Source organism: Sturnira hondurensis, unplaced genomic scaffold (genome assembly GCF_014824575.4).
Source record: "Sturnira hondurensis isolate 20B ecotype Veracruz unplaced genomic scaffold, ASM1482457v3 Scaffold0001509, whole genome shotgun sequence".
In the NCBI taxonomy this organism is placed as follows: domain Eukaryota; kingdom Metazoa; phylum Chordata; class Mammalia; order Chiroptera; family Phyllostomidae; genus Sturnira; species Sturnira hondurensis.
The window spans coordinates 1205954-1220515 of NW_028074140.1; the positions used below are offsets into that span (position 1 = coordinate 1205954).

The 14562-nt window shown below is 41.4% G+C and overlaps 1 protein-coding gene across 1 annotated transcript in view; it reads left to right on the plus strand.

Moving 5' to 3' along the window:
• The window catches only part of FBN2 (fibrillin 2), a 269378-nt gene that overhangs the window by 198526 nt on the left and 56290 nt on the right, over positions 1–14562 (plus strand). The window contains exons 26-34 of the mRNA XM_037028439.1: positions 2801–2929; positions 3708–3833; positions 5971–6096; positions 6551–6673; positions 6824–6949; positions 7156–7281; positions 8849–8971; positions 11187–11309; positions 13027–13152. Of these exons, the coding sequence (XP_036884334.1) occupies positions 2801–2929; positions 3708–3833; positions 5971–6096; positions 6551–6673; positions 6824–6949; positions 7156–7281; positions 8849–8971; positions 11187–11309; positions 13027–13152 (1128 nt within the window). The remainder of the gene's footprint in view (positions 1–2800; positions 2930–3707; positions 3834–5970; positions 6097–6550; positions 6674–6823; positions 6950–7155; positions 7282–8848; positions 8972–11186; positions 11310–13026; positions 13153–14562) is intronic.

Consider the following 14562-nt stretch of genomic DNA (forward strand, 5'->3'; position numbering starts at 1 on the left):
GATCCCCTCCTTGATTTTATCTCTCTAGGTTTCCATGGCACTTCTGTCTCAGTTGCCCTTCCTCGACAGTGATGCACCTTCTCTAATCTTCACAGACTCTTCTTGACTCTGGCGTTTCCCATCCCTTGAGCATTTTTCGCAGTCCTTTTCTCTCAGCATTCTGCCTGTCAGAATTGCAGCTACCATCATGACTTCATGGGTGGCCTCTGTTAGCTGACTCCTAGGTGCTATCTCTAGCCCTCTGCTCTTCCAACTTTTATACTTCCATTGGGACAGTTTCTCCCTGCCTGAATCTCCCTTTGTCTCATTCCCCTCTTTGTCTGCCTAGGGACTTCCTTGTGTGAATTGATAGGATAATTTAACTCAGGATAGAAACCTCAAACTTAATTTTGACATCTCCCTCCCCTGATGAACAAGTGAGAGAGTTACATACGTTCTTCCATCAACATGGCTGTTTCAAGTACCTACAGTGTTTTTTCTAGACTAGTCCAGAGGCAGGTTTGGCCTCCGAGGAAACAGACTCAGGGCAAAGATTAACCTGCAGGAAGTTTTTTAGGGATAGCTCCTGGAACCAACAGTTAGGGGAGGGAGGGGAAAGAAGCAGAAATGGGCAGAGGGGGAAGTTGAGGCAGTCCCGCGTAGCCCTCAGCCTGACCCACCGGGGGCTCTGGATCTGGGAAGGCTCACTAGAATCATCTTGAGTCCGGACAAAGGGGCTAGGCATTTATGTAACTGCGTGGTCAACCTTTGGATACCTTTGCCCAGAGAAAGGGTGCAGCTGTGGGGAAGCAGTCCTCTTAGCCAAGGCATTTCCTAAGACAGTTTACATCTCAACGTTTTCTGTCAGCAACAGTCCCAACAGCTTGAGAGGGAAGGACAAGTAAGTCCTTTCTTCCTGAAGGGAGAACTGGGCAACAGATCGTGTTGTCTCCTGCACTGCAAAATCTTCTAACACCTTCCAACCCATTTATTTTCCACAGTCAGACTTTTCATTTTCACAACCGCCAGATTTATCATCCTGAGCGGGGCTTAGATTGTTTAACTTCCCACAAAGTAACTCCCATTACTCAGACAATCCTAGACCTGGGGAAAGGAGGTCAGAGTTCTCCCAGTTCTGACTCCACCTCTTATTTTTGGTATGAAATTAGTGAAATCACTCAATGGCGCTGAGCTGACTTTCTTTAACCTGAGGTCGATGCTTGGCAGCACTGCTGTGTTGTGGGGCATAAGGCGAGGGGACAGCAGGTCCCTGCTGGCTGCCCTTCTTCACAGCATTCAAGGCCCGGCTTCTCCCCATGTCTGGTGTCCTTGGTAGCCATACCCATCCAGCCTGCACTTGCACCGATGATCAGCCTCTATGGCTCAGCAACACTACAGCTTCTTTTCTCTGAAACGAATTATATTTATTCACCTGTGCATTTTATCTCTTGCCTTTCTACCAGTTTTTATCAGGGAATAACTTACATAAATGTGGCACTTTCTGGGAGACAAAAACTGTTCTCAGCACTTAACAAACTTTTATTCACTTACCCCCATGAAGTGGGTTCTCCTACATTGCCCATGTTACAGATAAAGACATTGAGACACAAAGAAATTAAATGATCTCCCAAGGCCTCACAGCCAGAGGACTGTGCCCAGGCATCTGGTTCCAGAGTCTCTATTCTGCACCCTGCGGCTCCCACCACACCGCATGAGCCCAGCTCTGTCCCCGTTCTGCCACGGGACGTGTTCCGCATTCTTCAGTGGCTCTCCCCATCGGTTCCTAAATACTGATAGAAGAAAAAGTAGGAGAATGCGTATGCATATGGTTTGCTGCTTAATTGAATCAATGAGTTTGTGATTTTTGTTTAAAAGAAAGTACTTATATATTTTTTCTTTAGTATAGCCTGCAATAGGGAAAATCAGTAGCAAAAGACCAAAAGCTGGGAGAAAGCAGTGGCTGAGACCCCAAGACGGCCCAGACACATCAGCGACTTACGAATCCTGTCTCAGAAAAACTTAAACATTGAAATTCATCAAAATAGACAGATGCTGGCAAAATCACTTTTTCCCATTGTGATGGAAAAAATTTACATAAGTCATTTTCTTTATTATGTTTTATAAGCATGACTTCTCTAGTGAAAGATCTTGGTTACAGGCATGGGAGATTTCTCAGAGAATCCTACTGTGAGAATATAAATGCAGCTATTAAAGACTCCCATTTAGCATATAAAAAGCAACAAATGCATCGTTTTAAAAAATTTACATATTTAAAATTAGATCACATCTGAATGAGGCAGAAAAACTGGGGCACATTCCTTGGTCCTGCCATACAGGAGCACTCTCTGGCTCCAGGTGAGTGGGCTGCCCGTGGTTGGCCCCGTGTTCAGAGGCAGCAGGGGGTTAGTGTGGCAGAACCAGCATGGTCTTTGCATCGTGAGTGAGACTTTATTCATGTGTCCACTGCCGCCTCCTCTGCCACTTGCCTTGTTCAGTTCATACTGCAGTTGCTCGGTTCATCCTTCTGTTACAGTTTCAAAGCCTCCAAAAGAAGTCCACAGTTCCAGAATTCTTAAGGGCAGAAAGGCACCACCTGCCCGTTGGCTGTGACCGTTTTGGCAGTTGGGGAAAGGAATGTGCCTGAGGCCCTGCTCCCCTCCAGCTGATCTCCCCACAACACACCCTCAGACTGCTAGCCACCGATTACCCCCGTGTTTCCAGTGTGCTGCACCTTCACTTGGAAGGCCAAATCTCTCTCTCAGTTTTTTAACTCCCCATCTCATTCCTTTTTTTTAAATTTGTTTTTACACCTATGAATTAGACATCGACGAGTGCAGGATTTCTCCTGATCTCTGTGGAAGTGGGATCTGTGTCAACACGCCAGGCAGCTTTGAGTGTGAGTGCTTCGAAGGCTATGAGAGTGGGTTCATGATGATGAAGAACTGCATGGGTAAGCATGCTTGCGCTCTTCCTCTCCAGTCTCAAAGCCAGTGGAGCACAGACTCGTTAGCTCGACCTCGGCTTGTCTCGGGGCTGCTAACAGCATTCTTGGCAGGCAGCGGTGGTGCAAGAGAACAGCTTTACGCATCAGACAGGAAGTCTGCTCCTAGATAGCTCTTGGGGAGCCCCAACCTCTTGGTGCCTAATGGCAGTGAGATGCTGAAACTAGATTCTGTTTATTCAAAGAATCTAAAATCAACATGGACTAACTACTCAGGAAGGGTTCCTTTAAAATGTATGACATTGTATGGTGACCCCAACCTTTACATGGAGCCGTGCAGTTCCGATGTTATTCTCCTTATTTGTGTTACTGCAAACTCTTTTAGAATTGCCCACCTCCTAGCCCACTCTTTTGTTTTCGGTGACTTATAGGTCTCACCTTGTGCCATGTAGCAGAGATAATAAGTCTTGAGGTTTTTCTTACACTTTGATGAGAGAGAGCAATAGATAATATCTGGGGGTTAAGTGATGTAAAGCAACTATTGTTTATTTTTACTTCATGGGAGCTTGCTCATTTCATACAAACTCCTTGATAGCTCACTGTCTTTGAGAGTAGAACTTGAACCATTTACTCACTGGCAATAGAAAAAGGGAGGCAAGTGTTATCCCGTCTCCTATAAGCTTGTCTTTTGAGTCACACCTCACTTAATGATTCTTTCTCCCGTGCTGTATGCGTGAATATTTGTTCCTCAGAGTTCTTTAATGGATCTCACATTTTTACCTTTCAGACATTGACGAATGTGAACGTAACCCTCTCCTTTGTAGGGGTGGCACCTGTGTGAACACTGAGGGCAGCTTTCAGTGTGACTGCCCACTGGGACACGAGCTGTCACCATCACGTGAGGACTGTGTGGGTGAGTTTGTCTCGTTAGCACCCACCCAGCTCAACTAGTAAAGATGATAAAGATCAGTAGTTGGTTCTAATAAACTTGTTTGGGGCATGTGAAATCTAGCTGATTAAAAATTAGAAATTCGGAGTCCCTACGTTTGGGTTCAGGGTTTCTTTAGAGAATGCTCCAGTGACACGCTGGAATGAGCCAGCTTTATCCTGGTTAGCCTCTTTTCCATTACAAGTGCATGTAAAAGGACCCTGTGTGAGGCACCCTGTGTGAGGGACCCTGTGGGAGGCCATGTAGTTCCTGGTGGACGGAGTGGGCAAGCTGTTCCTATTAGAACCTGCTCCCTGATGGTTCACCTGTACAGTCACTCAGCAGAGTCTATTTCTGTGCACCGGTTTGTCATCACAGGGTCTGCTCCCATGTGTGTGAACAAGTGAGCTCCTTCCACTTTCTCTTCTTGCAGAAACACCGAGGTCTCTTCATTGGCCTTGAGTTCAGGAAGGATGTCAGGGTCCACACGGCAAGACCAGTGATTGGTCGTGGAGCATTCCAGCCAACTGCGTTTCATAAACACACAAAGGCCTCTGGACTCACTGTGTTCTAGTATACTGGCTTTAAAACTTTGATTTAGCCAAGAAACATTTTCTTCACAGAAATCCTTCTTGAAAGTATAAGCAAATAAGGCAGTTTAAAATAGAGCAGATCACAAACCTCCATTTAAAAAGACAATTTAAGCATATCTCAGTATATTTATCTATAAACCTTATTTATAGCAAGATGCTAATATATTAGAAGAATCTTAAATTATAGACTAAACAGACATTTTAAAAAGGTAAATTTTAAAGTTTTAAATATTTTTCTTTCATTTTAATAGCGGTACAAATAGTCTTTTCACACAGATAACCACAAAATATTTATTCATGGTTGTCAAACAGTGACTCAGAGATCTGTTTCTAAGGTCAGTTTATTTTGTTAATTGGTTTTTATGGATCTTAGAGCTGGAAAAAAGTACCCCCCAAAGGTAAATGTACAATGTAAGTTACATGTTTTTTTGCATATATATGTAAAATAAACATTCAATGATCATAGAGATAAATTTGTATGTCACATAGTCTTCTTACTAATTTTGAGAATTTGGGATGAATTTATTGCTATATCTGATCATATTGTCATTGTTTTTATGCTACATTTTGTCTGATAAATAGCTTGTATGAAGAAGAATGTCATTACCATTTTCTTGCTGTTCTCTTGCACCAGAGATCTTTGCAAAAGTTTTTTTTAAAGATTTTATTAATTTATTTTTAGAGAGAGGGGAAGGAAGGGAGAAAGAGAGAGAGAGAAACACTGGTATGTGAGCGAAACATCAATCAGTTGCCTCTCATGTGCACCCCAGCGTGGGGATCAAACCCGCAACCCAGGCATGTGCCCTGGCCAGGAATTGAACCAGCATCCTTTTGCCTTGTGGGGTGATGCTCAACCAACTGAGCCACTCTAGTCAGGGCTGTAGGAGTGTTTTTAAGGCATCTTTTTATTTTATAAAAGTTAACTTTAAAATAGGGAATATAATATGTAGGTCACCTATGTAGGCACACCAAACACACAATATGATGAAAACTGATAAGCAAGTGAGGCCCCTGTAATCAGCCCCTCCATTTACTGGAAGCAGACGCCTTCCCTCAAGAAACACCAACACTTAACCATTTGATGGGACCAGCTGCATGTGCCAATGTAAACTCATCTATTAAATGTTTGCAGCTTCCTTACTGGCATGTGCTAGATGTGTGTGGCCTAATGTGGTAGTCACTAGCCACGTGTGGCTTTTTAAATTTAATTAAAATTAAATAACATTAAAAATTCAATTTCTTAGCCATACTATTCATGTTTCAAATGCTCAGTAGGAGCTGCCTACTGGACAGCACAGATATGGAACAGGTCCATCATCATAGAAAGTTCTACTGGACAGCACCGTTGTGGATAGACAGAAGAGAAATATAGATTTCAGAATTTTCCTTGGATGCCTCAGGAGATTAACTGACTTCCCCCTGAAGTACACGAAGCCCTTTGCAGACCACCGCTCCAATGCAGTCTGTGCTTGACAGTTTAAGTGATAGTGTTATTGTATAAAACATTAATTCTGTGCATCTTTTTGTAGATGTTAATGAATGCTCCTTGAGTGACAATCTCTGCAGAAATGGGAAGTGTGTGAACATGATTGGAACGTATCAGTGCTCCTGCAATCCTGGGTACCAGGCCACGCCAGACCGGCAGGGCTGCACAGGTAAGGGGTAGGGCAAGTGGGTCTGGAACTCAGAGTCCTCAAATCAGCCTAGGACAGCTTCTGCCACTGACTGTATAATGAAGTCAGTGAGAGTCCTTTGTCCTAAAAATGAGTCTAAGAATGAGGGCAGATCTCTAAGATGCTGTGGTTTAGTGGTTTTGTAGAGGAATCTCTGGTTTTATCATAGAAAACCCCCTAAACTCCATAGTTAATATATTTCTGAGCTCTTTAATCTTAAATTACTGAAGCTGAATGTCAAATGGAATGCTGTGTAAAAGGAAATAAAAAGAACTGAGAAAGACTAATGGTAAGATGATAAATCAACACAAATCATGGGGAGAAAAATCCAAAGCTATTTAAGCCTTATCAGTTTCAGAAGAAGAAAAAGCCTTTTCTTTTTTTTTTATTTAAGAAAGTAGCCCTGACAAGTAATATGGTAGCACTGTTTTCACAGATATTGACGAATGCATGATAATGAACGGAGGCTGTGACACCCAGTGCTCCAATTCGGAAGGGAGCTACGAATGCAGCTGCAGCGAAGGTTATGCCCTGATGCCAGATGGGAGATCGTGCGCAGGTACAGAAAATACACAGACTTTGTGCATCTAATTAGTTTTGTCTCATTAGTCTGGCTCTAAATAATTTGAGTGGAACTGGATGGGAAAAAACATCTGAGCTTAATAAAAGCCATCCTTCCTCTCACTTGATGTTAATTTTGTATCATCAGATATTGATGAATGTGAAAATAACCCTGATATCTGTGATGGGGGACAATGTACCAACATCCCTGGAGAGTATCGCTGTCTGTGTTATGATGGCTTCATGGCTTCAATGGACATGAAAACATGCATCGGTGGGTACCGTCACAACAGGATACATGTTTATATACACATACACAAATATATGCACATTATATTTATCTGCAATATTGTATTTTGCAAATAGATTTCATTTTAAATTTTATTTGTGTATTTTAACATTTTGCTATTCCATTTAAGAGATAGCTTTTGAACTCAAATGAACAGGTAATAACCCAGGCATTGAAAATAAATTTTCTAGATGTGAATGAGTGCGACTTAAATTCAAACATCTGCATGTTTGGGGAATGTGAGAACACCAAGGGATCCTTCATTTGCCACTGTCAGCTGGGTTACTCAGTGAAGAAGGGAACCACAGGATGTACAGGTAGGTCTCAAGCTTGTGTCTTCTGTGTTTCGGCTCCTTGTATTCCGGAGGCAAACCTTAAACATCATCCGTTCACTGGCATCTCCTAGGCTGTCACCCACCCTGGGCTGTGACTGTGTGGTGGTGAGTAACTGGCATGGAGCATGTGTGATGAGTTTGGCTCACCTTTGTGGTAGCACACGGTCTCGGCCACTGCCCAGTGTGGAGTTGGCTGCAGTCCAGACAAGGAGAGGAGAGTGGGTGTGGAGTTTGGGCCCCAAGGTTCTGATGTGTTTCTAGTGGCTCTTGCAGCAGTGTTCGCTTTCTTAGGAAGACTGCTGCCCAAACAGGAGACATAAGGAGCACCAAAAGACATAGACAGTGCACTAACAAAAATTCGTCTAGATTCTCTTTAGACACTTCCCTTGCTTTCTTGCCCCTGTCTTTCCCTCTCTTCTCCTTCATTTGCTTTTGTCTTCTCTTCCCCCTGTCCCAAGTGCCTCTGTCTTTTTTCTCTCTTTTCTTTCTTTCTTTACTTACCTCATTATCTCTTGTTCTCTTTCTTTCCTAGGTAGATTTAGCCTTTTGCACAAAGGGCTGGCGGGAAGAGCTGGGAAGTCCCAAGCTCATTGCTTTGGACCTGCCTTCCTCATTGCTCAACTTAAGGCCCTTGTGTGGCATTGTGCTCAAGGCAGATGTAGGATGGCTTAGACAGAAACCTGGCTGTTAGGTTGTATTTTAGGGAAAGAGCAAGTAATGGAAGGTATACTCTGCATGTTCACCACTATCAGTGTTCGTGTGAAGCCAGAAGTTGTGTGTGTGTCTGTAATTTCAGGATCTATAATATGTAATCACTGAGCTGGGTAGAACAGGCTATTTCTATTTTACAAAGTTCTAGAAAGCTTTGGGGAACACATATACAGGTATATATATGCACATATTGATGCATGTATATATATGCATATATCTATGTGTATATATGTATGCTATATAGGCAAATGCTTCATCATTTTTCAGGTAACATTTCCAGTGAATATTTTTATATATTGTCAAATAAATAGAAACATACCCATTAAATTGATAGTTTTAAAAAACTCTGTAAAATGTTGTACTGATTTTGAAAATGCAGATGATTGTGTAATTTTCAATGGAGAATATACTATCACTTTAACAAGCCAGGCTTATTCTTATCTTCATGAAAATTAATACAAAAGAAAAGCAGTCTCTGTTTGGAAATAAGATTTCTCTTGCCATCTCTAACGCCTTCTACATGGAGTTGTGTTTGGGCCTGGAAAGGAAGGAGGGCCCTTGGGTGGGTAGGGGCTGACCCACGTATCTGTGAGGGGTCGGGAGCACCTCCCTTCCTCTAGGAAAGGGCTGGCAGCTTCTTCTAGGGGAGGACTTGCTTGATTTGCATCATGACCTTTCAAATCTTGTTGGACTCTACAAAAATTAAAAATAAGAATGTTTTCCTTGTACAGTTTTAGATATTTCCATACTTTAAATTTTTTTCTACACAGAAATCTACTGGAAAGTAGAATTAATTAGCTTGTATTTTATCTTCTTCATATTAACCATGGTTTCTCAGATGTGGATGAGTGTGAAATCGGAGCGCACAACTGTGACATGCATGCCTCGTGTCTAAACGTCCCAGGAAGCTTCAAGTGTAGCTGCAGAGAAGGCTGGATTGGAAATGGCATCAAATGTATCGGTGAGTTTGAAATGTAAATCATCTTTGCTAAGGCACAAAAGTCTTTGAGGCTGTTCTTTACATAGTTGTCAACCCACATACTTGAATACGAGCATGCTCTTCTCTTTCATTTAATCTCTTGAAAACCAAAGGCTATCTTTAGTTGCAAGATAGTTCTTATCTAAGAGTTTCCTTTAACATTGGTATAAATGATCAAATTACAACAGTATGTCTTGGCATCTGCTTTTTAGTGTGTTGTTCAATAAAAATTATTTGATGTGCAGCCAGAAATCCAAACAGCTGCATGATGAAAATGACTAATATATTTTCCCAGTCTTTTCATAGAGTGATCATTGAGATTTCAAACTCAGTGAAATAAAGGAAGGGAATGAAAAGTTTGTGCTGTTTTTTTTTTCAGATAACCTAAGTCTGAAGTAATTGGTCAATACCACCTTCTTAATAGAAATTAGAATTCTTCCAGAGACATCTAAATGTTTTGTTAGATTGCAAGAGATCTGATTCAAAGAAAGAGAATGGGAGGGCAGCTGTCATATTCTAAGTTTTATAGTTCTTGAGCAAAAGTTTAATAAGTCCCTATAGCTGTGAGGCAGAAGACTGGATTTTACCCTTGGTGTCATGCGCAGTGCTGCGTAATATGCTCAGTGTTTTACATACCTTAATAATAAAGCACTTTCCAAATGGTAAGACTCGTCCAGGTCAATTAAAAGTAGAAAATTAAGCGAGCTAAACTGACCTCCCCATGATTGCCCATTAAAATCTTACAAGCCTGCAGTAAGCATTAAAGAATAACTTTACAATCTTTTATGAATAACATAATAATTTGAATATGCTTTTTCATCCATTTAATTGTTATGTACTTGTCCAATGTTTATGAGCTGACTATAGAATTTAAATTGTCATAGTTTCCAAATCACCTTGCAAAGGAACGTTCTATGATGACTTCTAGTCCAGTCCACTTGCTACCCATTTCTGGTGCAGCCGTCTCTAACATTAATAGCATCAGCTTTTCAGCCATATCCCCATTCCCACTTTCCTAGTCCCATCTGAGTACCATCTTTCTCTCTTTTAGCCTCCCTTCTCTGAGCTTCTTGTCCATTTCTCATGCTGGCCAGCTACTGCAGACTAGACTGCCTCCTTTTACCAAAGATTCAGCTGTGTCCAGGCATCTCTTCTCCAAAATACCATCCATTACATCCACTCCCTCCTTTCCATTCCCATCCCCCTGCTCTGGTCTCAACCATTTTTGGTATCTTCTCTGGCCCTCTTACTAATCCATTCTTCAGATAGAAGCCAGCCGGATGTTTTCAAACACGGACCTGGTGTCTTGACAATTGTCATTTTAATCTGTTAAATTTAGGATGAAATCAGCTTCCTGCCGTGGTCTGTAAGACCCTGTAGCATCTTTCTGCTGTCTCTCCAGTTCGGTTTTCCATCACCTTCTTCCCCTGCTGGTGCTTTGTCACTCTGACCTCCTTTAATTTGCCACACCACGTTCTTCTCCTGCCCAGAATCGTTGTTTGTGCTGCTCCTTCTGAGGGCGCGCGCCTCCCTACTTCTGTTCAGCAGGCTTATGTTTATCACTTATGCCTGAAGTGAACTAAAAATTACTTCCTTACTAGAGTTTTCCTTGTTCTTGAATTCCAAATCAGATGCCTTTTTTAATTCTCTCATGGCACGGCGTAATGTTTCTTCCTGATGCACATAACACTATCTAACCTAATTTTCTGTGTTTAACATCTGTCTTTTCCACTAAACAATGGACTTCATGAAGTTGAGAATCACATATCAGTTTCCTCATCTATAAAATGAACCTGATAAATCTATGCTAAATTTTTCTGTTCTGAAATTCAGTAGTATCTTAGAAATTGACCGCCCCCGCCCCCATTTTTTGATAATGAAACCAGTGATAAAATCTACTCTAAACAGAAGTCAAAAGGGAATATGGTCCTGGTTTTCTTTTAGTCATTAAAAACTAGTTGATTAGATACCTCAAAAGTTGCTTGAATTTATACTCTTGGCCCCTCTTGGTGGCATGAGGACTTTAGATTATGGGTCTGACATCTTAGAGAATTAGAACTGTGACCTTAGAAATCAACTAAAGTACATTCTATTTGGCTAGTTTCCATTTAAACTGAGACAAATGAAAACTTTTCTGAGTGTTTAAATGTTCCATTTTTGTTTCTGAACTTCATTGCTACGTTTTCTTGGCACGCAGATCTGGACGAATGTTCTAATGGAACCCACCAGTGTAGCATCAATGCTCAGTGTGTGAATACCCCTGGCTCCTACCGCTGTGCCTGCTCTGAGGGGTTCACGGGAGATGGCTTTACCTGCTCAGGTGGGTGGCGTCCTGAGGTGTGTTCCGGCATGACTTTCTGGCCTACTTATATGCTTTTATTTGAAGAAAATGAATTAAAGGAGGCTGAAATCCCTACCTCTATTCAAAATCTTATAGGCAACTATGTATCTTTCTCTTACATGAAACACAAAAACCTGAAAAAAAATTTCTAAAATATTGGTGCAAGTTTTAAAATAATGACATTTATTACTCCTGCTAATGACTGTCGTTTTCCCTTGTTTGTTTATTAACACATCGGCCCAAAGGGCAGGCCCTGCCTGACCCAGGCCACCTGAATTCAGGCCTTGCCCGCCCACGGGGCTTCCTGGCAGTACAGCCTTAAGTATGTTCCTTAACCTGTGTGGGCTTAGCTTTCCCATTGTGATATGGGCATGGTAATAACGATTATACCATTTATGTTGTTATTTTTGTCACCAAGTAAATGACACGTGGGAGAACTATTGAGCTTCCTCAGATACAATATATGACCTACCCAATCACTGCTATTTAATGTGTTTATCGAAATCTCAGCTTGCACCTGGTTTTGAAAGAACCAAGTAAAATAAAACATAGAAAGGGCTTAGAAAATACATCGTAGGGGCTCAATAAGTGGTAGCTGCCCCTTAGCTGCTGCTATTCATTCCACATTCCTTGAGGATGAAACATCTCTCATTATACTAATTTTTGAGGCTGTATCATCTTTGGACATAAAGTATGATGCTTCTGTTTGTAAGATAGGTGTCTCTCAGTTGAATTTCAGTATACTACTTAGATCTTTACTACTTTACACTTAGTAAAAGGTAGGCTCTGTTTTTTCCTGATTATTGACAAACAAAAAGACTCCTCATTTTCAAACACCTCTTTAAGAAAACATGTCTATTCAGTTTTAAAGCATTATTACTTTTAAACCTTGGCAATTTCATTTTCCTCAGCATTCCTCTGCACCGTGGTGTTTAGGGAAGGGTGTGGCTTTGGTGTCAGGTACAGCTGTAACTTAGATTCCGGCCCAGCCACAGACCAGACCGCTGTGACTCCTGCAGTTCAGTTGGCTGCCCTTGGCTTTGGTCCTTCCTCTGCTGAACCTCACAGGATTGGTGACCACAGTGAAAACGTTCACGTCAGGCACCTCGAATACTGCCCGGCAGATATTGGCCCTCAGTAAACATGGTTTCTGTCCTCCCCTTTTTTTTATTAGATGAAATTAATAGATTATCTTTAAGGTCTATGAATAATGTTCATTTGCATAATTAAGATTGGAATATTTGGTAGGATTATAGCAACAAGGAAAAAAACTTTCCTAATTCCCAGAGAGTGTCCCTAATTTGCTCAAAAATATTTAAACTGGTGAAAACATGAGTTATTTTTTCACACTATAATGATTTCAAATGAATTAACACCATTTTTGAAATTAGTTCAGTGATCTTTGCCGTACCTAAATGATGTTTTACTGATGCAACAAATTGGCATTAAAGAGGACTGAGACGAATGGGAGAGACCCCTGCACTCCTCCTCTTAATCACGTTAGAATTTAATGTTCGGGTGTAGGTGAGATAGCTACACTGCCGAGTTATATACCCTTATTTGGGTGAATATGATTACTTGCTTCTTCATAGTAGTGAACACTCACTCAGGCCAGTGAGATGTAGTTGTAGAACACGGAAGAAAATGTGTCACGAAATTTGGAACTTAATGGAGATGTAATTTGCTCGCCCCCCAGATGTGGATGAGTGTGCAGAAAACATAAACCTCTGTGAGAACGGACAGTGCCTCAACGTCCCGGGTGCCTATCGCTGCGAGTGTGAGATGGGCTTCACTCCAGCCTCAGACAGCAGGTCTTGCCAAGGTGGGTCACCAGGACTCCAATTCGTTTCCAAGTTGGATCGGCTACAGCAAATGAAACCACAAAAAGGGCTGGAACGGGCTCCACCTGGAAGCAGAATACACAGCACATGCTGCACATAAAAAAGTCACTCGTTTAAGCATGGATTATTTTGCCGAATGAATAATGAGGAAGGCAGCTTTCATCTCTTATGAAGTTTTCCTGGCCGTGAGCCAGTAGTTGGAAGTTTGGCTCATTCTTTTTTTTTAACCATTTCTTTTTTTATCACTAAATGAATGACATGTGGAAAAACTATTCAGCTTTTAAAGTATGATACACTACCTACCCCAATCAGTGCTATTTAATGTGTTTATCAAAATCTAAGTAGCCCATTTTTGGCACTTGCCGTCATGTTTTAGTTTTCTGTCTGTGTGTCTGGGACTGGAAGTCCTCTTTGGGGACTGCCCTTTTGCCTAATAGTAATGTCTGCTTCCTCTCAGTTATGACATCATCCTCCTTTCCTAGAAATGGGGCTTTGTGACTAGTATCATATCTTTCCAAGAAAAAGAATTTGGATTTTCTTTTAAATTAGAGACTCAGTTCACATTACCTATCATTTGGGTCATCGTTGTGTTCCTAAGGAGGACATCAAAATGTAAATGCAGGAAAGGGAAAGATGGAAAACAATTCATATAAACCGTAAGGCTTTAACAGATTTAGTGATTCATAGAAAACATTTTTAAAAATACCTCAGGCTAACTGCTAAACAAAGATAATAAGATGAAACCAGATTACAGACTCTCCCTACACTAGTGACAAATCAAATGAACAGAAATAGTAAACACCGGCATGTGTGCATGGGCGCACACACACACACACACACACACACACACACACACTTCACCAGCACAACCAGAGACGGAAGTACACAACCCAGGTTGGCTCAGAGTAGAGCTTGACCCACTGACAAAAGTGGCACTGAAGAAGGAAAGTGGAATTTTCCGTAAATATCCGCCAATTCTGAGAGAATCAGATAAGAGGATGAAAAATCGGCCTTAGGGAAGATGACATTAGAAACTGAAAGCATGCATTCTCTACACGGACCTGCTGTATTGGGCAGAATCTAATCCACTTTACACAAGGCAGCTGTAGAGTGAGCTTCATTTCTTTCCCCAGTCCTGGTTTCTTCTAAACACTGAAACCAGTTAGTAGAAAATGTGAGTCAGTATGGTTATGGAATTACATGATTTATTACCCATGTCAGTTTGACAAGAGTTAGTGGGAAAAGGAACAAGTAAGCAGTAGCCAGACACTTCTGCCAACATAAAATTTCAAAATTAATTCTTTATACATAACACAGAATTTCCTCTTCATAATTCTGTTCCTTTATCTGTGGCAGAGGACCTTCCAAAACTTCTCCCAGACCTTCCCCAA